Raw genomic sequence first — 22793 nt, 5'->3', positions numbered from 1 at the left:
TATAAAGCTACCATTCGTCGAAAGAAAACGCGTCTCGAATTGGGATAGACGTATTGCAACCGTTTCGAGGGAAAAATAGATTGGTTCACGCGACGCTTCGCTGTCGGATCTCTTCGCGTGGATGGCTTCCGGCCGACCTCGAAGACTCGCTCGCGATTACTGACCTTCCGAATTACGCACAATTTCTTTTCCATCTTCGCTTCACCGCTGGTTCTCCAGGATTTCAATATAGAATTTTTTAATCAGATCATTCCACGAGTAACTTCGTCCCGAAGAATCAAAGTCGAGAAATACTTTCTGAAATTCAATTTGTGAATGAACTTTAGATTTATACAGAATGAATTATATTTTATGCAAGTTTCCATTTTGATAGATACGGGAATCCTGACAGAAATAAAATGCGCTAGGTATGGACGTATTTTTGGTTTCGAAAAGATAAAGATCTCCAGGATCTTTTCGTGGGATGTTACTCACAGAGCGACCTGACACCACGATAGAACGGAGGTTCACCGTGCAAACTCGTACAAATGAAAACTGGCGTGAACCAGGTGTTCCCTGAACTGTCTATTCGCACTTGCACGACATCCACAGTCTGACCACGAGGTATCACGGTAATCGCGTTCTGTGAACGAATTGCCCCCGATGTATAATCAATAGACTGCTAAAGTTCAAAACCTCTTTATCGTCACAAGAGTTCATCAGAGTTGAGCCGAGTCAATTTCTCGACTCGTTAACTCTTTCAACAAATGAAGAAGGGAAAAAGATTATTCTCCAATTTTGTATATTGATCGATCCTTAACGTCCCTTGACTGGCGAGACACTGGGGAGCGGTGGAAGTCATTTTACCTTTGCCCTAATTGGTTAACAACTGCTTCAATGTTGGTCGTTTCAGTAGCTAGCAAAAATAGGTAGGTGCAATTCGAAAGAGCAACAAAGATTGAAAGAATTTTAATGTTTTAAAGTTATTAAAGAAGGAAAAAAATTTCTGCTTGGCACCAGTTCCTTGCGACCGATGTAGACAATTTTTCTTTTGCGTAAACATCCGCAGACTGCTAACCAATCAACGGTCTAATCATTTCTATTCCTCCTCACCGATTCGTCAGAACTTATAACAACAGTGTACTCCCTAGCGTCTTGCTGTCCCCTAACAAAAGAAAACCATGGAGCATCGAAACAGCCCGCGATTCCACGTGTCCTCTCGATGCCAGTACCACGTAAGGCCACCCAACTTCCGTCATTTCAAGGCCTCACCCAGATCAGCAAGCGCGATCATCGAGAGCGATCATCGAGGTCGGTCCGTCAGGCGATCATCCCGCGCTCATCCGGAGAGCGCGACGGCCTGTAGTCGCGCGAGTGCGGCGTTTCTCTCGTCGATGGTTGGTCGCGGCGTGCCGACGGTCTCGTGAGCCGGGCGGTGTTATTGCGAGGAGGATTGGGGTGGTTGTCCGTTCGGCGGCGGCGGCGGGGGTGGCGGTGGTTGCGGGTGTACCTGGTGGGGCAGTAGTGTGTGCGCCTGCACGTGAGCCGGATGATGATGGTGGTGCTGATGGTGATGGGAGTAGAAGATCGGCTGTGCGGTGGTGGGGGGGCAGGAGGTGCCGACGCCGACACCGACGCCGACGGAGTGCGAGAGCGCCGACGTGGCGACCGATACCGGCGCGGAGGCCGTTGGAGGTGCTGCCACCGAAACGGAGACACCTCCGGAGCTTCCGGTCCCGGCGGAGGCTTCGTGATAGAGTATAGGCACCCTGACGAGCCTCTGCGCGGCGTGCGCCATGTTCGCCGCCTCCAATTCAGCGGCCAGCTGCCTCTTCCACTTGTTCCGCCGGTTCTGGAACCAGATCTTCACCTGGGTTTCCGTCAGACGCAACGAAGCCGCCAGACCCGCCCGCTCCGACGACGACAGGTAACGCTTCATGTCGAACGTGCTCTCCAGCTGGAACACCTGCGACCGCGAGAACACCGTACGCGTCTTCTTCTTCCGCTTCATGCTGCCGGAGTCACGACCGTCCACACCGACCTGCACGTTGTTCTGTCCGTTCCCGCCCCCACCGCCCCCACCGTTACCCGTACCGTTCCCCGTGCCGTTGCCCCCGTGCAAGCTCGTCGAGTTCGTCGACTCCCCCTCTCCGTCACCGTCCCCGCAGTCGTCCTGGTCGCCGAGGTCGTCGTGGCCTTCGTCACCCGTCGACGGACTCCGCGTCCGGTGCAGACGGTCCTCGCCGGTCTCGTCGTCAAGGTCATCTGCGCAGAGGCAAGCGTTACCATTAGTAGGAAACCGAGTCCGCTGGTAACGAGGCTCGGTGCGGGACGCATTTTTGTTGCTGGAAGATTATTCGCTTCCATTCTCGGTGCAGGAAGAACCTCGATAGTCGCACGGAAATGGGCCGCAGATGCGTGCAAGTATCGAGGCTCGTGCTCCTTAAAGTCAAGTTTCTACCGTTTCTTTTATTATGAAGGGAACGAATTTTGTGATACAAGATGATCCATCGAATGCTTCAATTAACCTTCGAGTGGCAGTGCTTGGGTCCACTTTGACCCGGAGCTACAAACGTTCCACTTACATCCTAATTGTCTACCAACCAATTCGTGTCACTAGCTGTTTACAGTAGGTCCAGTAAGAAGATCATCGTTGACAACAAAGAAGTACTTCCAGATTGCGTAAAATAAAGTTACTGAGGGTGAGTTGTTGAATAAACTAAAAATTATGATTTAGAGATTCTTTCATTTTCGCTATCATCTTCAGATTTGTAAGCTTCTCGCGAATTCCGCCTTCAAATCGGCGGCCATATTGGATCGCAGTACGAACCACAAAGAAAATCCCGAGGAAATCCGTGTGCAGCATTAACGTTGCATCGGTGGATGCATTCGTAATCGCGCGGCACCGGAAGAAATTGATAAGGCGGATTAAACGGTTCGTTCGATCGCGAAGCGCTGGCATAATCGGATGATGCTCGCGTCTCAGCGTGCACGGGTGTGCGGAGAGAACTTGTTGGCGAGAGGGCGACGATGGAAAGGCGTGGCCATGATTCCGCAAATTGCCGACCATTTACTCGGTCTGGTGGATGCTGGGGAATGGTTTGCCGCCGGTGCTAAATGCATTAATTAACCGGCCCTTTAATGCGTTCCTTGCGGCTCGACCGATAGGATCAACGTGCAGCGGGGACCTCTTTCGGGCATCGCCGATAAATAAATTCCCCGAGTCCCCCCAGAGTCCCCCCACCCCTTCCCTCCGCCCTTCGCTGCTCCGTTGCAACGGATTCGATAAATTAACGGCCAGGCTATTCATCTCCCGCGGCGTTGCGTTTAATGTATAGTCTATTGATAGTCCGCTAATTAATAATCTATCTATCCATTTCGACATAATTGCTTCGGATTGCGCGCCGCCGCATGGAAACCGTGTTTCATCACACGATGAAATATTTGCGGTTTCCACGCCCGGTTCTTCGCGCCTTCCCAAACGCGGACACCGACGATCATGCTAATTCATTGTAACATTCTTGTACACCGTGCGTCTATTGTCTCGTCAACTACCACCGCCCTGGACACGAAAACACGGTTAACTGGTCTGTTGCCGGACGAAATTTCCCAAGCAATCGTTCTACGGTTCGCGCATTTCGATCGAGGCGAAACTTTGCTCTTGAATGGCAACAAATAACGGCGAGTACCGTGCAATTCGCAGGTAAATAGGCTACTTTCAGAAGTCCAGGCTCTTTAGAAAAAAAAAAAGTTGACGCCACAGCGCTGGCTGGAGCGATTTAAATCGGTCTGTGACGCAGACTCTCGAACTTTTCAAACGCTGAATGCGATCGGCGAACTCGTTCAACGAAGAAAGCGTCGGCCATTGTGAACTAAATTATGAGGTGAATTACCGCGACATTGGAATGAATGGCCACCTTGTTGCCGAAGAGTAGACTGCAGATTTTCGTGCGTTTGTTAGAATTTCAATAGAGTACAACGAAGAAGTTGAACAAGAGAATACGCCTTCGATCAATTACAAGATGCAGCCTTTGTAAATTGCACCCAGGAAATTTTGACTGGACCTCAACGCATTGAACACCGAGAGGGTCATCGGAGATCGGAGCAATGAAATTACTTAGAAATGATCGTCCCAAATTTAGCACCACTGAACGTTAATTTATTAGCGTTGGAATCAACGAAAATTTCATTATCAAATGACCAACCACTGTCACCAATAACGCTGATGGCTTTGCAACGAATGGAGCCGGTGACACGTGTACAATTTTTGTGTGCAATCGACGTGTTAAAATTCCTCGAGCTTTCTACAATTTTACTTGAAGACAAGAACGAATATTTTACCCTAAAAAAATGCAAGAAGTGCTTCGGTGAAATGTGACCAAATTTTAGGAGCGTTCCGAGCACGTTTGCGGCACCGCGTTAACTATAATGGTACTCGGAAGATCATGGAGGGGATAGGTAACGGGGCAAACGTTGGCAAATATCGAAAAGCAGGGTGTCAGCGTGAAGTTGACAAACAGAAGGGAATTCTCTCTCGCTAGACAAAGTGACGAACTATCCCCGGCAGCAAACTCGGGCTGCAATAGTTTACCCTCTAAGTGCGAGGCAGTCGGCGAACTAGCAGGCACAGCCAAGTATTTTGGCGAAGTGGCAGGAGTAAAACGATCGGCGGGTAAGGCGATCGACGTTGGTTTGTCGTGGTGGAAGCCGTGGAAGCCGTACACTGCCTCGCCGTCCACGCTCTCGCGTTTACACACTTACGTGTAGAACCTGCACAGACCCTCGCCTTGCCCTTTCCTCCCTGTCCTGTGTTTCGTTCCTCTCCGTTCCTCCTCTGGTTCCTTGCGATGCACGCCCTATCATCGCCCTACCGCGCAGCCGATTCGCATGAAAACATCCCTCGACCGTTCGTTTTTCCCCGGCGGAATCAAACGAGACGATCGCTTTCACCGACGCTTCTCGATAAACCTCGTTAAACGCGATCACTATTCCTCCGAACGCCGAAAAACGGCCCAAAACGACCAAGGACAGTGCTTCGTTCATTTTTGATGAGCCTCACAGTCGTACTTTAAATCGTTTCCCCTGTGTTTTAGAGAAATGCATGTTCTTCAAATTTTAATGTAACAAGTACTGTGTTCAAAGAATAAATTTAAGTATTCTTTTGTTACTCAAGGTCACAGTCTGCACGACTAGACGCCAGGAACAAAGTGGAGGAACGGTAAAAATGTCTCTGTCGTTTTCTATTTCGTGCATAGAGATCCAACGTTGGAACGCAGTCTACATATTAGTAGAACTTAATCCGGGAAATTATCTATGGCTCGGAATCCATTGTATTCACGCTAGTTTGATCGATGCAGTTATAACAATAAACCAATCGCGTTAATTGTTCCATGTTTTGAATCGCTGTGCGTCGATAGACTACCATCGTTGCCCTCGTTCGATGAATATTGTACAATGTACTCGTGCAATTTTCACTCGCACCGATCGGCCACGCGAATGTTTATGGATCTATTACGCTCGACTAGCCTAAATTTATGATCCGCCGATTAGACGGGATTCGTGGGGGTAATTGTGTTCCCGTTTCGCTCCCAATTTTCATGTTGCTGTTGTCACCACAGAAGGAAACAATGCAACTCGAGGCTAAAAATTGTGTGGAATCTGATCGAATCCTGGTTGTACTTTTACGATGCACATAAAATTCGCTGATTTAAATTCAAACAAAGTTGCAAATCTACCCACAGTGCGGTGCTCAAAAAAAAAAACCCCTAAAAGTTCCGTTTCCTATCAGAAGATAAACGAATGAGAATGAAACGAGCTCCGGAAGCAGCGACGCCTGGGCGGCAGGATGAAACCGCAGGGGATTGAAAACCCCATGGCCTCGGCCAATCGAAGCGTCGAGGAGCCGGCGAAGTTATGGGGGTTGGCGGGGTGGAGCTCGAACGGCGTCGAAAATCGTCGAATTTCGTCGGCTGGCGAAACTGGCCGCAAAACTCACCCCTTTGCGGAAAGCTCGCGGATGCGGGACTGACGCGGCTGAGGGTGCCGACGACGTCGCTGGGCGACGGATGCTCGAGCGTCTGCAAACCGTGCGTCGGCCTCCATGGAAACGGCCAACCGGCGCCGCCGGGCAGGACGCCGCGGATCCCGTCGGCGTCGACGATGTCCGATTGGCCGGTGACCTGCACCGCGTTGCTCAACGCTGACGACGCCGCCGCCAGACGAGAATGGTGCTGGTGTTGCTGTTGCTGGTGCAGGTGTTGCAACGTCGACGGGAAGAACACCCCTCCGACGCCGATGCCCACCGGGTAACGACCCGCTATCAGCGACGACATCAGGCCCAGTCTGGAAATTGAGGATGTCGTTAGTTTCGTTACTCCCAAGAAATGGAATCAGTTTTTTAATTGAAGTAGTTGAATAATCAAGATTTATTGTAGCCGTTGCTGTGCTAATTTTCTCGTTAGTAGTTTATGAACTTATGAGAGAAATAATTATTTGATGGTTAACCATTAAATGATGGTTAATTTTGACCATCTAGAGGAAGGTGTATAGAGGTTGGGAATTAAGTTTTGCTTCTGCAAAGTCTGACTGCTCCAAGTACTTCAGGGTACTTCAGGATCGAGGGTCTATGAAACCCCTTGTGCACCTCTAGCGAGAGCTGTTATTGTAAGCAGTCACCACTTCTAGAGAGAGCAGTATCCCCTAGAGTTTTGAGAACTCTTCTATGGAATGTCACTTGTTGAGAGGTGATAGCTATCAAACAGTAGGGTATATATCTGTTTCTGATTCCGCAATATTTAACCCCACGTGATATGTCCTACCACGTTAAAACTAAGAATGCTCGGCCTCAACGAGTCCTCTTAATTCTACCCTGACGAGAGCAATTTCCGAGAGTAGTCTCAACATCAGCGTCCACTGAACTTTGGCAACTTTTCTTCTTCCGGAGAATCGCTCGTTCAAAAGCACCCGCCACAGCACAGTACACTAGTCGGTTTCGGATTGAAGTTTACTTCCAACTATGGAACCACCCTTGTCAAGTGTACAAGTGCTACTCTACAACCACCGGACAGACGAGAACCTCCTCCACTCTCTACAATCATTCCTCCACTTCCCCCTCAATCCTCGGAACTTCCAAAATCCCTAAAAAATCACAGAGAACCAATTTACCGAGATAGCAGTCCAAATAGCCCACGAATCTGAGAAATAAGTAGTATAGCACAACCACTAGACACACAAGAACCTCCTCGAATCTGTACAATCATTCCTTCACTTCTTCCTCGACATTGGCAATGTCCAAAATCCTTAAAAAATCAAAGATGTCATCTATCCTGGGATGGTAACCAACATAGTCCACCTCAATCACTGAACCACCCTTATCAACTGAGTAAGTAGTGTCGTACAACACTCTTACAGACGAGAACCTGTTCACAATCATTCCTCCACTTCTCACTCAATTTTCAGAACTTCCAAAAACCCTAAAAAATCACAGGCAACCAATTTACCGAGATAACAGTCCGCATACTCCACCTTATCACTGAACCACCCTTATCAAGTGAGTAAGTAGTGTCCGTACAACACTCTTACGGACACGAACCTCTTCACTCTTCACAATCATTCCTCCACTTCTCACTCAACTTCGACAATTTGTAAAGTCCCTAACAACCATTTTACCAAGATGTCAGCCAACATAGTCGACCCGAATCACTGAACCACTCATCCAGTTCTAATCGTCCATAATCTGTCCCAAACCCAAGGCCCGTAAACACGATTTAGCCGAACACCTTCCTCGATCGTTCCTCATTCAGAAACGTCGTACTACATTCACGAACGTCGTACCACATTCACAAACGTTGTTCCGCAGGTACAGTGTGAGAGAGAACGAGAGAGCCGTCTGGAATCGCCGTAGGTACGGCGATCCTGGTCGCCGAGGCTGCAGCCATAAGCGGATTTTCGCTCTTAATAACGAGGCTAAACGAGCGGGGCCGGGTGTCATTGTTGCGACGCAAGCGTCGCTCTTAATAGGCATAACTCTCGAAATTCCTTTGAGCTCGAGGGCCAAGTAGCCCGGGGAGATATTAATGGCTTCCGGGGGCTGCTGGATGACGAGGAGAGGGGGGTGAGTTGCGGGGGGTTGCAACCAGGAGGAGACGGGGGTTGGAAAAGTGCAGCCACGCTCCACTCTCAATGCACGCCGGCTCGAGGGGGGGTTGGAGAAAGGGAAAAGGGGGAGGGGGAGTGGAAAAGAGAATGGGATTCACTTCTACGCGGCTGCAGACTGGATAAAATGGGTTTGGAAACATTTGCCGGATTTTTTTCGGAGGAAAGACAGGTTCGGCTGAATCGCGCTCGACGCCTCGGACACGGCCACCGTTCCAGTTGTAAACTCGACGGCCGGTCGCATTCAGAACCCTCTCTCTCACTCCTCTCTCTCTCTCTCTCTCTCTCTCTCTCTCTCTCTCTCTCTCTCTCTTGGGAAACGCGGCCGCGGCTGCTGTTTTAATCCAAGCTTTTTTTTTCGGCAGCAGCTGCAGCAGCAGTGTTTTATTTAGAGCGCGGCTTTAAACGGCTCCCCGGCAAACATTTTCGCGGAACCGTTCCCGCTTTTACGGGGCCCGCGCTCCAAACGATCCGGAAAACTCGCGAAAAATACTGGCAAGTGGCCGGCTCGCCGCGGATTTTCGGGGACGCCCGTTGATCGAACCTTTGATCGATGCCACCGACCCGAACCCCGGAATCATCCAGACTCTCTCTCTCTCTCTCTCTGTCTCTCGCTGCGTGCAAAATGTTCCCCTGATTCGAGCTCTCTCGTTCGGAAGAGCTCGCTTTCCGCGGAGCCTCTCGTTCGGTCTTTGTGGGACTTAAACGGTTCCTCAATAACCGCTCGGTTTGCCGAAGATGCGTGCTGGAGAACTTTTGCGAGTCTCCGGGTGAAAGTGGTTCAAATGCTTGTTCTTCTTTTTGTTTAGGCTCATCCAGGCTTTCAAGCAACGTTCACACAGACGTGTGTGCAGCGAGTGATCAATAGACTGCGGATCCGCGGCAATAACAGTCACGCTATTCACTGTACATAAATTTTACGCGTTTATAAAAATCGTGTTAACACGTTCACACTACAATCCTCAAACACGTGTGACAACCGCGACCTCATATTTCTTTCAAAGAAAATAGGATTACAGTAAGGTAAGCGTTTCTTTTATATATTTTATTGTAGCTTATTGCAATTCTTAGACGACGTTACTGGAAGTAACTTGTTGGTTCACAATTGTTGTTGATGTTGAAGGATCCTCGAAAAATTCTTCAGCCATGGACCGAGGGCTTTAAAAAATGATGCCATACTCGCCGGTAGGTAATGTGTTAAAGTAGCTTCGGAAGGGTTAAAAAGTTTTGTCTCATTTTTAGAATACGCATAAATAATTCCGTCAACTGCTACAGCAGTACAACACAGTACGATATTCGCATAGAAATATTTGGATCTGGAAAATCGAAGTTTGGGGAACGCGTTAAAGTGAGATTCTTTATGTGGAATCCACTGTTTCGTCAGAAGCGGCGTAGAAACAGTGAAATCGTCGCAGGGGGAAGCATTAAGCTGCGTATTCGCTTGAACAGTGCTCGTGGTGTTCTCTGGTGGACAAGCAGCATCGGTGAACGACTCGATGCTCAGCTTAAGGAACTTCCCTGGAACGGGGCGTCGAACAAGCGCGCGGAATCGGCGCATGTTGAAGAGAAAAGTGCATCGAGCGATCAGATGCAGCCGGGAGTGCAAGGGAAGCGAGCCGGGGAACACGGGGGAAGTAGTACGGCTTCGGAAGCCTCGGCTTCTGGCTCTACCACCTTTCGGTATCGCCGAGGAACCCGGCTACCTACCTACCTACATTTCCGCCGGACCAAATCGTCACCGCAAATCGCCGCTCCCGTTAAGTTGCAACAAGCATCGTCCCGTCAAACGCAGTCAAACTACAACCCACAACCTACGAAATCGCATCGATCTTCCATATGGATCGAAAGCATGCACCACGTAGGCCACCTACGATACAAATAATCCCTTGCACAATTTTCTGTAATAACGATTACAACTTCTTCCTACCAAATAGTCTCCCAGAAGAAGAAGACAAGTCATATTCATTATGTGCCTACATATACCTTGGTGCTTACCACTTAATTTTTGGAATTAATATAATGTATTATTAACAGGCTTCCGGTAGATAAACTGTTCTTGTCTGAAAACAAGAGGTTAATTATCAGAATGTGGTTTGATCTCGAAAGAGGAGAGCGAAGGAAGTAAATTGAATATTTCTAATGTCTCTTCAGTTTTCCATTTGATCTATTCATTTTCACGAACGCGTAAAGTCTGCCTAATCATGAGTAACACAGCTCGGACCCATCAGCGGTCTAACAATAAGCTCTGCTAAGCTAACTTAAGCTGTGCTACGTTACGCTATGCTACGTTACTCTATACTATACAATGCTATACTATGCCAAGCTTACACATGCTCGCCGTAGTATTGGAACCGTTCTCACTAAAAACCAGATATACGTAAATTTAGCGTAGCAGAGCACAGCACAGCACAGCGAAACATAGTATAGCTTAGTTTGCCAGCGAATTCGGGTCTTAACGATCGCCAGCAACGCGCGACCATCTAAAATGGCGGGTATAATCGTGGTTACGTGGCCGAGGGCGGGTACGAATTTCCACCCTACGTACTCGTACACCCAAGAAGTTCGACTCTTCAAGAACTTCCACTCCCTTCGTCGTATTTTTTAATTACAGCTTGTTGTTTACACTCGATCGCTTGCGCAAGTTTGCCAGTTAGTTGTTCCGTAACTTTATTTCGCAGTAAAGGACCAGCTTAATTAAGAGCATCGACCGGAAACTTGCTCGAACTGCCGTCTCTCGCAAACCTCCGACGTCTTCTTTCTTATTATAATATTATTAAGTTCGTGTTGTAAAATACAGAGTTTCAATTTTTAGTCGAGTCTTTTCGGTCTTGTTCGAAAGAAGAGAAGTTGGTCTCGAGACTTCCGCTGAGCGGCCGGGTTTGTTTCTGGGTGTGAAAGGACTCGTTCAGACGGGTGCTAAGTTAATTAACCCTTGCGCTGTTCGGGTTACCCTGGCTTTAATATTTTGCTAATTAGATTTGACTGAAATTGATATCTGGCTAAGGGCAAAATATCTGCGACTCCATTTCAGAACAGAGCTCTGAAACTGTCTTCTAATCCTTTTAACGACTCAGAAAATTGAGTAACTAATTCGAAAATTTTTTCGAATTAAAATTCAAAAGACCCGAGTAACTACTTCCAAAAAGAATTGAGCAACTGATCCGAAAGAATTGCGTAGCTAAATCAATTTTTATAGAACGCGAATAATATAAATTGCGGAGACTGAAGATTTAATCGATTAATGATCCGCAGATTACGCGACCGTTCTTTTCACCTAATCGAGCAAATCTGAGACACCCCAATGCGCCATAGAATATTGAATTTCTCGGCGCGTACAATTTCCCGTCCGTCGGAGGTGAGCGGGCAACGAGTCCGCAGGCTTCCCAAATTTCTGGTGGCACGGATTCGAGCCACGCCGAGTCAACAAACACCCGCTAAGTGCATTGATTATCGATGCTCGACGCTGCTCGTTTAATCAATGACGGTGGGGGACAGGTATATGGCCAAGGCAGAACGCCTGCGGAAGCGAGCAACTTGGATAGGCACTGATTCGAACGAGCAGATTCTAGTCATTAATTATTATCCTCCCGGAGTCTAACTCCATAACAGCGAAACGATATTTCGAAACTCCGTGTGCGCCTCTTTGGCTACAAATTCTCCTTGCTCGAATCCAAACTTCGAAAAACATCGATTCTCGTGAAACTGTCTAATACCGACACTCTTCGTCGAGTCTTCGTCGTGTATTTCTTCATAAACTAAAATAATGAATGCCTTCCTGTGTCGTACACAAACGTGCACAGAACGCAAAATGTATTGAAAGTATTAACTATCGTTCATCTTTAAAAGTTCTGTTAGCAAACGTCGAACAACACCGAACAAAATCAGCGCAAGCGCCTAATCCCCGGATCCTCTCGAGGAAAACAAGGTGGTCGTAAGATCAGGGCGATCTTAATCCGCCGTAGGAGCGATCCAGCGAGGGATGATCAGCTCCCATCGATCCCGACAAGCTATCTCGATCAGGGGCTAATGCGTGTCGCTAATTACCGCTCACCTTTCCGTCTCGAACACTCCGGTCGGTCCGGCATCGATATCGCCGGTTCTTCGGCTCGAGACCGGATAGTGGGTCTATTTGCCGGATAAGAAAGCAGAAGGGAGAATAAGATAGAGCGAGAAAGGAAGAAAGGGGGACCGGTAGTCTCGCAGATGCCCCGGGAAAGATAAAAGAAATCTGACAACCGCCTGTTTGTAAGCATTCGGTGGGGGGGCGCCTCTCTTTTCTAAGGAGCCAGGTATAAACACCCAAACACTCTGAAGAGAAGAGGAGAGCGTGCTCCACCTTTTTGCTGCCTAATTCTTGCGCGGCTTACGTCTTCTTAGGTAGCCAACGGAATGAATGGCCGAGGAGGGCCACTCCGGCGAGGAGGAGGGCCAACGGGGGATGAAGACGGGATGAAGAGAGCCCTGGCTTTCTTCTCCGGCATTCTACGGGCGCAATTTTCTCGCTCTAGCTTCTTCCTCGCTCGATCGATTCCTCGAGGACCCTCGACTCTTCTACTTCGGAGAGAGGATCTCTCCTTCGGGGAGGGAGAGTCGGCGAGCAGCACGTTCCCTTTTCATCCGCGGACTCTCTCTCTCTCTCGCTCTCTCTCTCTCTCTCTCTCCCTCTATGTGTGCCGCGCACGATCCAATTGGCCCGATCGAGTGTCCGCGAGAGGAAACTCGTTGATTACGTTCAACCTCACCCTCCAGCCACCCCTGCATCCCCTCTCGCTCTAGCTCTCTCTCTCTGCGCTCTCTGCGCCGCCCTCCGTCGCCAGCGCCCGCATAATCGGATACAGAGGGCTTTGGTGAAACGCGACGGTGAATATGGGGCCTCGAATCGAACGTCAACCGACGTGCACAGCCGTGTGTATCGATTTATCCGCGCGACGGTCAACCGAGGATTCTTTTCGCTCGGATCCTCGGCCAATTTGTCCGTTAAACTACCCCCTACTATTTCCTCTCTCTCTCTCTCTCTCTTTCTCTCCCCCTTTCTCTATTCCACACCTAGAACCCTTCAATGGGGATATATTATACCTCTTTTTTCGGCCATCCTTCCTACGTATTGATTATTATTCCACCTTTCGTACACGGCCGGTTGCCCGGCGTGCGCGCCGAGTAAGTGCCATTCTCGGATATGAACTCTTTATGCCGTGGTTAACGATCGCTGGTAACACGATACGTTTTGTCGTGTACCGTTACACAGGGGGGACCCGTAGACACGAACCAGAAGTCGATTACGTGGATGTATTAGGCTCGAAAACCCCCCCTGGGCCAGCAGAATGGCCCCCGCGTTCGGGGAGCCGCGTGCGTTGACACTCCAGGCTTCTCGCAGCGATTTCTTCGATAATTTGGCGAGTTGAGGTTGGCGGAGATTGTCTGCGGGAAGTGGCTGATCTTCTTAGGGAACGGCTGGTTTTCGTTTTTTAGGCTGACCGAGTTGTGGAGACATGTGAAGGGGTAGCTTATTGAAACTTGTTTATTTTCGTCTGATCCTCTTTTGTCAGTGACATTTTTGGGCTTTTTGGCAATTTAGAAAAATTAAACAGGAGCGTTGGAAGTTTGGCTATTGGGAATAGTTGGTGGTAACCTTTGGGGGTTGGTTGTTGATTGTACTGAGTGGTTGGTTTCAATTTTTTAACCTGCAGAACGAAGAAGAGGCAATAAGGGGTGGTTCTTGGTATCTAGTTTGTTTTCTGGTACTTCTTACGATGATTTTCTGGGAGCTTGACAATTTGGAGTAACTGTGGACAATATTTGGAAATGTTTATTGGTTTTTTTTTTCGAGAAGGTTGTGACGAACTTTGTAGGAGAAAATATTTACAAATTGCAGCAATGTTTCGAACATTTTGAACGATAGAACAAGATCGTTAAATTTTTGCGAGAGGGTAGTTTTCCAAGAGTGGTGACGTCGAAGTTTGTATCGATTGGAGGAACGGTTCACGGTTACGTGTACTGACTCCATGAAGTGTCATTACGATGACCCAACAATGAGTTATTGGCTTTCAAAGTACTCGGCTAAATCCGTTGCTTGGCTTCGTTCCGCTCGCTGGCCTGTTACAGGCCAAGTGGAGGATTTATGTTTGCGCCTACACAGGAGACAACTTCATTTCGCTGGATTTCAAGGAAACAACTTAATTGCTTTAGCGCGACGCTTGCAGGCTTTACAACTCGACCAGGACACACTGGCGGGCTTAACCCCCTCCGGCCCGGGGAATTAATTACGGAGACGTCGTCGCGAGGATTTCTTCGCCAATTAAAGAGTTGTCGCGTGGCTGCTGCGACCCTCGAACCTCAAACGGGACATCGTGTCCTCCGCAGACCTATCCTCGAGCTAAACCACTCCCGCAATTTCAGGAAATGCTGCAAATTATTTCAAAACTACATTGTCCGCTCGCTTTTTCAATTAAAACTACAATAAAAGCGTCAAGAATCATCTCCTTGTTCTACATCGTCTTTTGAGGACATTAAATTTTTCAAAATAGCTACTCTCAGAATAAATCACTCCCTCCGATTCTCACAAATTTGTTTTTAAGAATTAGAAGTTCATAATAAAAGTCGTGGAAGAAATCAGGAGAATCGGAGTGGTGGAATCGTGATTTTTAAGATTATATCTTTCAGCTGCTTCATAAAAATTGAAATAATTCTTTGGATTTGAAAAATGGCTGGTGTTAGTGAAAATCATCCCCTAAAATTCTCACCAATTTTTGAACAACTAATTTCAAGATCATCAAGTTCAAAAAAGAGAATAGCTGTGGGGTGAATCATCAGCTTGACGTCACGACCACCCTAACCGTCACGGTTCAGTCAAAGTTTTGATTTGCTGACTGAATGAAGGCGTCATCGTCGAGGCAGACGAGAAAATGGCGAATCAAAGAGTCATGCGAACAGGAGGAGGAGGAGGAGGAGAAGAACGATGCGGAGGGAAGCAAATGGCAGAGAGAAGCACGAGGCGAGTGAGAAACGAGTCGAGGGTGGTAATAGAGAGAGAGAGAGGGAGAGAGGGAGAGAGAGAGAGCGAGAGAGAGAGAAAGAGAGAGGGATTGGAGAGGCCGAGGGCAGAAAGAAGACGAGAAAGAGTGTGCGAGAGAGGGAGCGAGAGAGAGAGAGAGAGAGAGAGAGAGAGAGAGAGAGCGAGAGAGAAAGAGCAGAAACAGTGTTTCGACGCGATTATTATTCGTGGTCTATTCCCAGCTACCGTTCATTCCACATTCGTTTCCGACGTTGAACATCCATATCGCCCTCGAACTGGCGATCATACACAATGGGCTTTATCGTAGCTTTCTTTGAAAGTTGGAGCTCGATCCCACGCTAATTAACGAATCATTCATCGGGGCTGTAATTAACGAGACCGACTTTGTCGCGGATTATCCCGGCCACATCTTTTACCGCATAGACGACGTCATGTGCCCGCGGTTACGTTACTGAATATTGTTGAACCCGATGCGAGAAAAGGGGCCCGTCGCGCGCCGACTTTCACGATTCGCGCGCGCGTAACAGCAAAAGAGGGAATACGCCAGGCGAACAGGGAAAAGATACTGGTCTGATGAACAAAAAAGAGAAAGGACACGGGAGGTAAAAAAGAAATATATTCTTACGATCTCTTCCTGTATCTCGCGTTTCAATGACAGACCGCGACGATTCTTTTTTTTTTACTTCCAACCCCCTTCGTTTTCTCTCTCTCTCTCTCTCTCTCTCTCTCTCTCGCGCGCGCTCTTCTTTCTCTTTATCTTCCGCGCGTTCGCTTTTCCTTTTTGCAAACGCGAATCCCGTTACATTTGTCGCGCCCCGTTTCCCCGGCTAAACACGCCGGTAATTAGATTGGACCGGCTCGAGAAAATGTCGCGAATAAACGGGAGACGATGCTGTTTCTGCTCGCGACGCACGCCGCGCCGCGCTGATTAATTTACGGAGTCGCGTCAACGGTCCGACCGGCTCCGTCATCCGTGCAGTATTATCAATTTTAATACGGCTTTGTCCTGCTCCGGCACCGACTTCCGAGGCGACAGACGATAATTCAACAGCGGGTCGCTGAATTATTCCGAACCGCGCGGATGTACTCGCGAAACGAGATATCGAACTGCGGAATTTATCGGTTTGCGCGACGCCGGGGATCGTAATTCCCTCCCTGCGACACCGATACCGCCGATTGTCCCTGCATTATTTCCTGACGATGTTTTCGAATCACCCTATACAAGCATAAAATGATTTTTACGTTTCTTTTCAGGGAAGTGGTTATGCGGAGACGGACGGACGAGGATAGATTTGTTATGGCGTATTGGTTCGATATTTCGTTGTGCCGTATTGGTTCGAAACTGGAAATGTGCTTTAAGATGAGTATTGAGAAAGTTAGTTCGACAACTATCTATGGAGCACTTAAGTAGTACAATTTCTAGTTTACTAATATCCATTCTGTTTCCGAGGCATTTTCGAACGGTTTCTGAATCACCCTGTACATACAAGAACGAAGTTTTCGTATTTTTTTTGTCAAGAAACAAGGTGTATAAGGACAAGTACATAGATAAATCATTTTTTCGCCGGCAGAGGACTACCGAATGGAGTAGTAATGACATTAGAAGACCAAATATACAAATAAATAATTTTTCTACAGCTGCAGCATCAGTATCAACAGTGAAAGCACTACCAAAGGGGGTAGTTGCGAGTTTGGAGGGGCAAAGGCAGCTGTTAAGGATACACGATATTAAAGTTAATACGTGGCAACGTGCGCTGGTGCGTTTCTCCGGGTCCGCATCCGCGGGAACCATTTTACAGCGACGGTATCGCGGACTTTCCTGCTTAAGACACTTCCGCGGGAGCGTACGGGGGGTCCCGGCGTAGAAAGCGTAGCCGTGAGCCGAGGTAAATTCGTGGAGCGCCTAATTCGGATAATATTCTACACGGGAATCCTTTCTGCTGAAATCTCTTCTCCCAGGAAATGCTATTACCGTATCAGTTTAAGAGGAGCCCGTGTTGTCGGAGGTAGGAGGGGTGTGTGTGGGTTGGGGCGTTAAGCGCCAAGACGCTGGAGGAGATTTCCGCGGTGCAAGCTTTTCGTGTACTTAGTCGACCTTGGAAAGACCGAGACTCCGTTCCTGGATACCGTAGGCACCAATTTAATAATAAATCAAACCTAGAAGTTGTTCGCTTCCTCCACGCGGAAGACGCAAGGGGCTGCACTGCTCGGCGCGCTCGCTCGCTCCTCGGAGCGAAATGGGCGGGACAGGTGCCCATTTCTCTCGGGAGTCTTAGGCTCCTTAACTTCGACTACGCCGGTGTTTCCATCCGCTGATGTATTATGCACCCTGCCGCCTAATTGATTCTTTCCTACTTTCAGCGCCCGGGCCTGATACTCGATCCTCCTGCTGCTAACTTTTGGGGCTTGCGAATCTCTGCAAATCGGCAGTCGACATTATCATCCTGGTATTTTCTTACTTCCGGACAAAGTCTCTATCTTCCGCCTTCGTCTCCTATTTCTTATGTTTCAAAGAATATCGCAAGCATTAAGAGCCTTTAGAAACACACTCATCACTTGTTATTGTATTTTTATTCAATTTATTCAATTTTTATTTCGGAATTTCTCAGAGAAAAGACCGAAATTGTGTTTTCTCTTAACACTCGTGGAATCCTTGGATGAAAAGGGACCCATTTTCTGTCTTAGATACTATGAAATATTTCGCTTCTCTGTCATTGGAGGGTACAATGAAAATGAGTAGAAATTATGGAGGGATCTTGTGCAACTATTTTTGAGGAGAGTGTATTAAGAGAGTTAAGAGAGAAAAATTCATTGCCATTTGTAGAATCGCCAGAAGCGTTAACCTTCTTAAGTCTTAACGTGACGATGCCTAAACACAGTGACGTCCAACTGCTAAATCAAATCAAGATCACAAGACAAGTTACATAAGTAGAAAAGAAAGTGTCTACCACTGTTTTCTTACATTCTACTGAACATCCTACTTCTGATAAAACAACATCGAATAAAGAAAGTACGATATACCAGCGTTCCAACATTTGAAACAGGAGTGCAACGCTGCATAATCACGGCGACAGGGGGTGATTACCGCCCCCTAATCCGATAATACAAAGAACGAGTCCCCCTGATCGTATTTTGATGCCGGACGACAGATCAGAGGTGCCCCATGAAAAATCTTTTTCCCGGGGTCGAGTTCACGCCGGTAATGGTGCATACGAGTGGAACTTAATCAAATGGTAAACGGGTGGAAAACAAGCAATTGGAGGCATCGAGGCGGGTAGCATCGAGCAGCCGGTTCGAGTGGGGCGCCGTCAATCGGAAGGGGGTGTAAATCTGATAAAATCATCTCGAACCCTCCCGTCGCAGCCCCTTGTGGCTCTCTCCACTCTTCTCGCAGAATACACACCCGATATATACATACATATAGCGAGAGAGAAAGAGAGAGAGAGAGAGAGAGAGAGAGAGAGATAGAGAGAAAAAGAGCTGGCCAGCCCGGCCCCAAGCAACCTAAGTAATGTAAGAGGGTGGTTGTTGCTACGGTTGTTATTAAATGAGACAGCCTAATAGGCCCATTACGGACCCCTCGGTCCATTCCCACATAATATAATCCTCACCGCACGAGCTCTGCCCGGTTCTCTTGCTACTTTATCAACCCCCTCTCGTGTATCTTGATCCGAGAGCACTCACGCCCACGAAAATTTCATCTGCGGCCCGCGAAACGTCGTCTTTCGCTTTGTCTCGGCTCCTTCTAATTTTCAATCGGCCGGTGGCCTTGGAAAATTGACGCCTTTGTGGAGATCTGATACAGTTACTCGAGAGCCATTCGTTTCCGGCTGAAATTGGACTGGTTTGCGTCGCCACTGACCAGTTTGAACACGTTTGGAAAGGATTGCCTTGCAAAATGTCTGATTAAAGCTTTGCTACAGGTGTAAACAAGGTTTTGCGCCACTGAAAGTCAATTTTTGATTTGCTTGATGCACCAGGTCGAGTATCGAATGGTTTGGAAATGTTTGTTTAACAAAATGTCTCCTGGAAAATGCCAATCTTTGTGTGCTTGATATACTACATTGATTTAGAGTCCAAAAAGATTAATTGTTACTGATAAAATTATCAAACCATGTCCAGAACACCATCACAGAAAGTTGTATTTCAAACGTTGAAGGTTTGAACAGTTGATCCAGTTGGACCTTGTTTGAATTAATTGTACACCGACGTGTTCAGAGACGTCGTTCCTCTTAATTGCAATCAAAGTCTTCAGATAACAAGCCTAGCGACACGTCAACAACGTTGGAGATCAGGTTTGATGTTGTTTGAAACGAACGAACCGCGTTTGAATTAACTGACCTGTACTGTTCCGGGCTGTTGATTCTTGGCACTGTTTTCGTCAAACATATTCTCAATTGAAATTGAAATCTCCGGATATGAAACGCGTTCGAAACGTTGATGGCCAAGTTTGGCGTGGTTTGAAACGAACAAATGTCCCACAGCCATTCAGTTTTCCAAGAACTTTCGTGAAAGTAAGTCTTGGTTAATTTCGAAGTGTAATTCTAATCGTTTACAACGTTGCCAATTGTTGATCGTTGTTCGAAATGCCGGAAGGTTTAAACCTGAACACCGGCGCGGTATACTCGATTGCGAACCGAGTTGATTAACCGCGGTCAACGCGTTATCGTCGATGAAATAGTTATTGCGAACTGGCTGGCGCAGATTGCAGCACAGATATAAAACTGATGGTACGTGCTAATTCCTTATTAGTAAAACATTGATACCCCGATTGATTAGCGGCGATGGGTTTGCGCGAAATTCTAGTTCTATCAGATAAATCATGCTATTTATATACATATGTATGTACACACTGCCAATAAATAGTACCGCCTGCGATAACAATTCACCCTCATTCTATGGCGTGAACTATCGAAATTGCTATTTGTCCGGCGCGCAACCCGGCAGTCGCGTGTAAACAGTTCGACGTTCAACAACTTCCGGAACGTTCACCGAAAAGTTATTGCAAATTTTGCAACACGCGGTAGTAATCATTTTGCACAAGCGTCGGCTGAGCGAATACATATAGCCGTGGTTCATTGTAGCTTCCGCGCAGCAGCGTCGCGGCGCGACGGGACGCTCTCGCTAATAATACGCTCCGAGGAACAATGGCGGGTACGCTATCGAATGATTGATCAGAATCTAAACAAACGATCGGCGGTTTTCACGCGGGCAATCACGCGAAAATCCGCGCGGGATTAATTGTAACAGTTGTCCTCTATTTGCCGACGCTTCCTTGAACTTCCAACGCAGTAGAACCGCCGCGCCGTTTGCGTTGTTGTCTCAACAAACTCGTACTCCTTTATAATCAGAGACAGTTAATCGTGTTTTCATAGTGTACCACACTTCTGTTAACGGTTACGGTAATTGCGTGTACCTCGGCCCTCGATGGGACCGTCATCGTGCAGATGTTTTCAGCGTTGACAGCATGACACTTTAACAATCGCTACGAACCTCATTCTAAAGTCATTCTTTCATCGGGGTAGTACGTAAATTGAGATCGTTCGCTATCAGACGATTTTATGTTTCAGAAAATGAGCTACCGAGGTAGTGTAGATCAGTGACTGTTCTGTGCTTTCGCGAATATTATCGTTCCAACTGCCATTTAAGCTTTGATGATCCTGGCAAGAGTCCTCGAGGTAAACACCAAGGTCCTTCAAGACAGTAAATTCATCGTGTTCGTCTAGGACTACCATACGGTTGCACATTTTGGAAAATAGGCTCCCCAACTAGTCTGGATCAAAGCAGTACCGAGCTCTACGTGCCATTTATGTTATGACCACCCTGCCGAGAGTCCTCCGAGCATTGAATCGTCAGAGCGTGATTAGAAGCAATTTTCCAAAGGATAAGAGCAAATCAACCGATCCGGGCGTCGGGAGGGAACCCGTAGGCCGGCAACCTCGGTTCGAAACAGATCAATAGAAAGTCGAACGGTACCTGGAGAGCATGGCCAAGTCCGCGGAGGCCTGGTGTCCCAGGAGCGGGTTGGCAGGCGAGTCGTTGGGCGGCGAGAACGTGGACGCCGGGCTGGTAGCACTGGTAGCACACCCGATACCGATACTGGTCGAACTGTTCCTGGTTTCGACGGGGTGTCCGACGGCGGTACTCCGTTGATTGGCGGCGTACCTCAAAGGCGTGGGTGAGGACAGGCCCCTGTTCGGGCTGTCGCAGGCGGAGCCGATCCTCTGGGAGTTTTGTGTCGGCGGCGATGCTCTGTCCACGTCGGAGGACTGTCTCTCGCCGGACACGGTGGACGTGGAGTCGACGGGCGGCGACTCGGGCCTGCCGAGGATGCTGGAGATGCTGAAGGACGTGTACTGAGGGTTGCACGCGGGCCTCAGCGGCGGTTTGCCCATGTCGAAGCCGAACGAGTGATGGTTGTTCAGGCCGCATCCGGTCTTGCCGTTCTTATCCTGCAGCAGCAGCTCGGCGGGTGTCGAGCTGCTCCTGGAGCCCTCGAGCTCCAGGTCCTCCTCGGACACCACTGACACCTCGATTTCGGTCTCTCCGGACATGGTAGACGCGTGTCCCGTCCAACGGTCCGGGATCCTCGAGCACGGCACGATGGCTCCCTCGACTGTACGACTGTCACCGGTCACACACTCGTCGTCACCTTGTCCACTGAACACGAGCTGCTCCCTCGACGAGCCGCCGGCTGGTCAGAACCGTTGCTCCGTCGACGATCCGACGGTCCAAGGCCTATCCGACACGCGGAACGACTCCAGTCCCTCCCGTCGCATACCGGTCCTCTATACTACTCTGTACACAGTGATCGTCGGCTGGCTACCACCGTCGGACGCAGGTCCCTCTTCGACTTTGACTTCGTCTTCGTCTTCGTCGTCGTCGTCGTCGTCGTCGTCGTGGATCGGAGACGGATCGCTCGATCGCGCGACATTCGTAAGCGATACCCTGGACGACAGGATGATAGGAGACAAGACACTTGGAGGGCCCACCCTTCCCAGAGCCACCCTCTCGCGACACCCCTCTCGTCCTTCAACCGCCTCCCCTTCTTCTTTCGCGTGCCGTGTGCCACAGCACCTCCTACCACCGCCTACCAATCTGACACGTAGACGCCGTCGCCGCCGTCGTCGCCGCCGCCGCCACCGCCGCCGCCGCCACCGCCACCGTCGACGCCGCCGACGCCGTCGACGTCGACGTCGTTTCTCCTCTTCTACTCTCCCGCGCGCACCTTCTCCTCTCCTCCTTCCGTTCCCCTCTCTGAGGGCCCGGCGACTGTCCAACGGAAACGTTGCCGTGCGTGTAAAACCGCGAAGAGCAACACCGGAGTCACTTCCTCGAGTCACTTTCCCTTCCACTGATCGTTAATCACTCGCCGCGGCGAGATCCGATTTCTCCCAGCGTTCACCGCGCGATACCGAATGACGATCTCCTCTCCGTGAAACAGAAGTCACGAAACGGACAAAACTCCGCGGTTAGAATCAGTTGGTTCAGTGTCACTTAGCCACCGCCGGTCGGGATATATATACGAACATACGCAGAGTACAACACGGACAGTCACCGGTCGACGACGATGACTGCGCGCAAATCGCCGGCAAATGCGGAAACACAAGTTCGACGCGTTCCGCCGCGTTCGGCTGGCTCGCGGTTG

The 22793-nt window shown here is 48.8% G+C and overlaps 1 protein-coding gene across 1 annotated transcript; it reads right to left on the bottom strand.

The window, feature by feature from the left end:
• Nucleotides 1-1072: 1072 nt before the first annotated feature.
• Hmx (H6 family homeobox) lies at nucleotides 1073-22547 on the bottom strand. Its single transcript, XM_076795551.1, has 3 exons — nucleotides 21122-22547; nucleotides 5975-6321; nucleotides 1073-2244 (listed from the first exon to the last, which is right to left on the bottom strand). Exons 1-3 carry the CDS (start codon nucleotides 21697-21699, stop codon nucleotides 1418-1420), a joined length of 1752 nt encoding a protein of 583 aa, XP_076651666.1. The 5' UTR covers nucleotides 21700-22547; the 3' UTR covers nucleotides 1073-1417.
• Nucleotides 22548-22793: the final 246 nt, after the last annotated feature.

The sequence above is a fragment of the Halictus rubicundus genome, chromosome 10 (genome assembly GCF_050948215.1).
Source record: "Halictus rubicundus isolate RS-2024b chromosome 10, iyHalRubi1_principal, whole genome shotgun sequence".
Taxonomy (NCBI): domain Eukaryota; kingdom Metazoa; phylum Arthropoda; class Insecta; order Hymenoptera; family Halictidae; genus Halictus; species Halictus rubicundus.
This window is presented reverse-complemented; position numbering and strand designations above follow the sequence as displayed.

Excerpts from the sequence above, each read along its gene's own strand:
- Hmx (XM_076795551.1), bottom strand. The coding sequence starts at position 21,699 with ATGTCCGGAGAGACCGAAATCGAGGTGTCAGTGGTGTCCGAGGAGGAC. Across the intron at positions 6,322-21,121 it reads GACTTGGCCATGCTCTCCAG|ACTGGGCCTGATGTCGTCGC; the intron begins GTACCGTTCGAC and ends CTCAATTTCCAG. Across the intron at positions 2,245-5,974 it reads CGCGAGCTTTCCGCAAAGGG|ATGACCTTGACGACGAGACC; the intron begins GTGAGTTTTGCG and ends GCCTCTGCGCAG.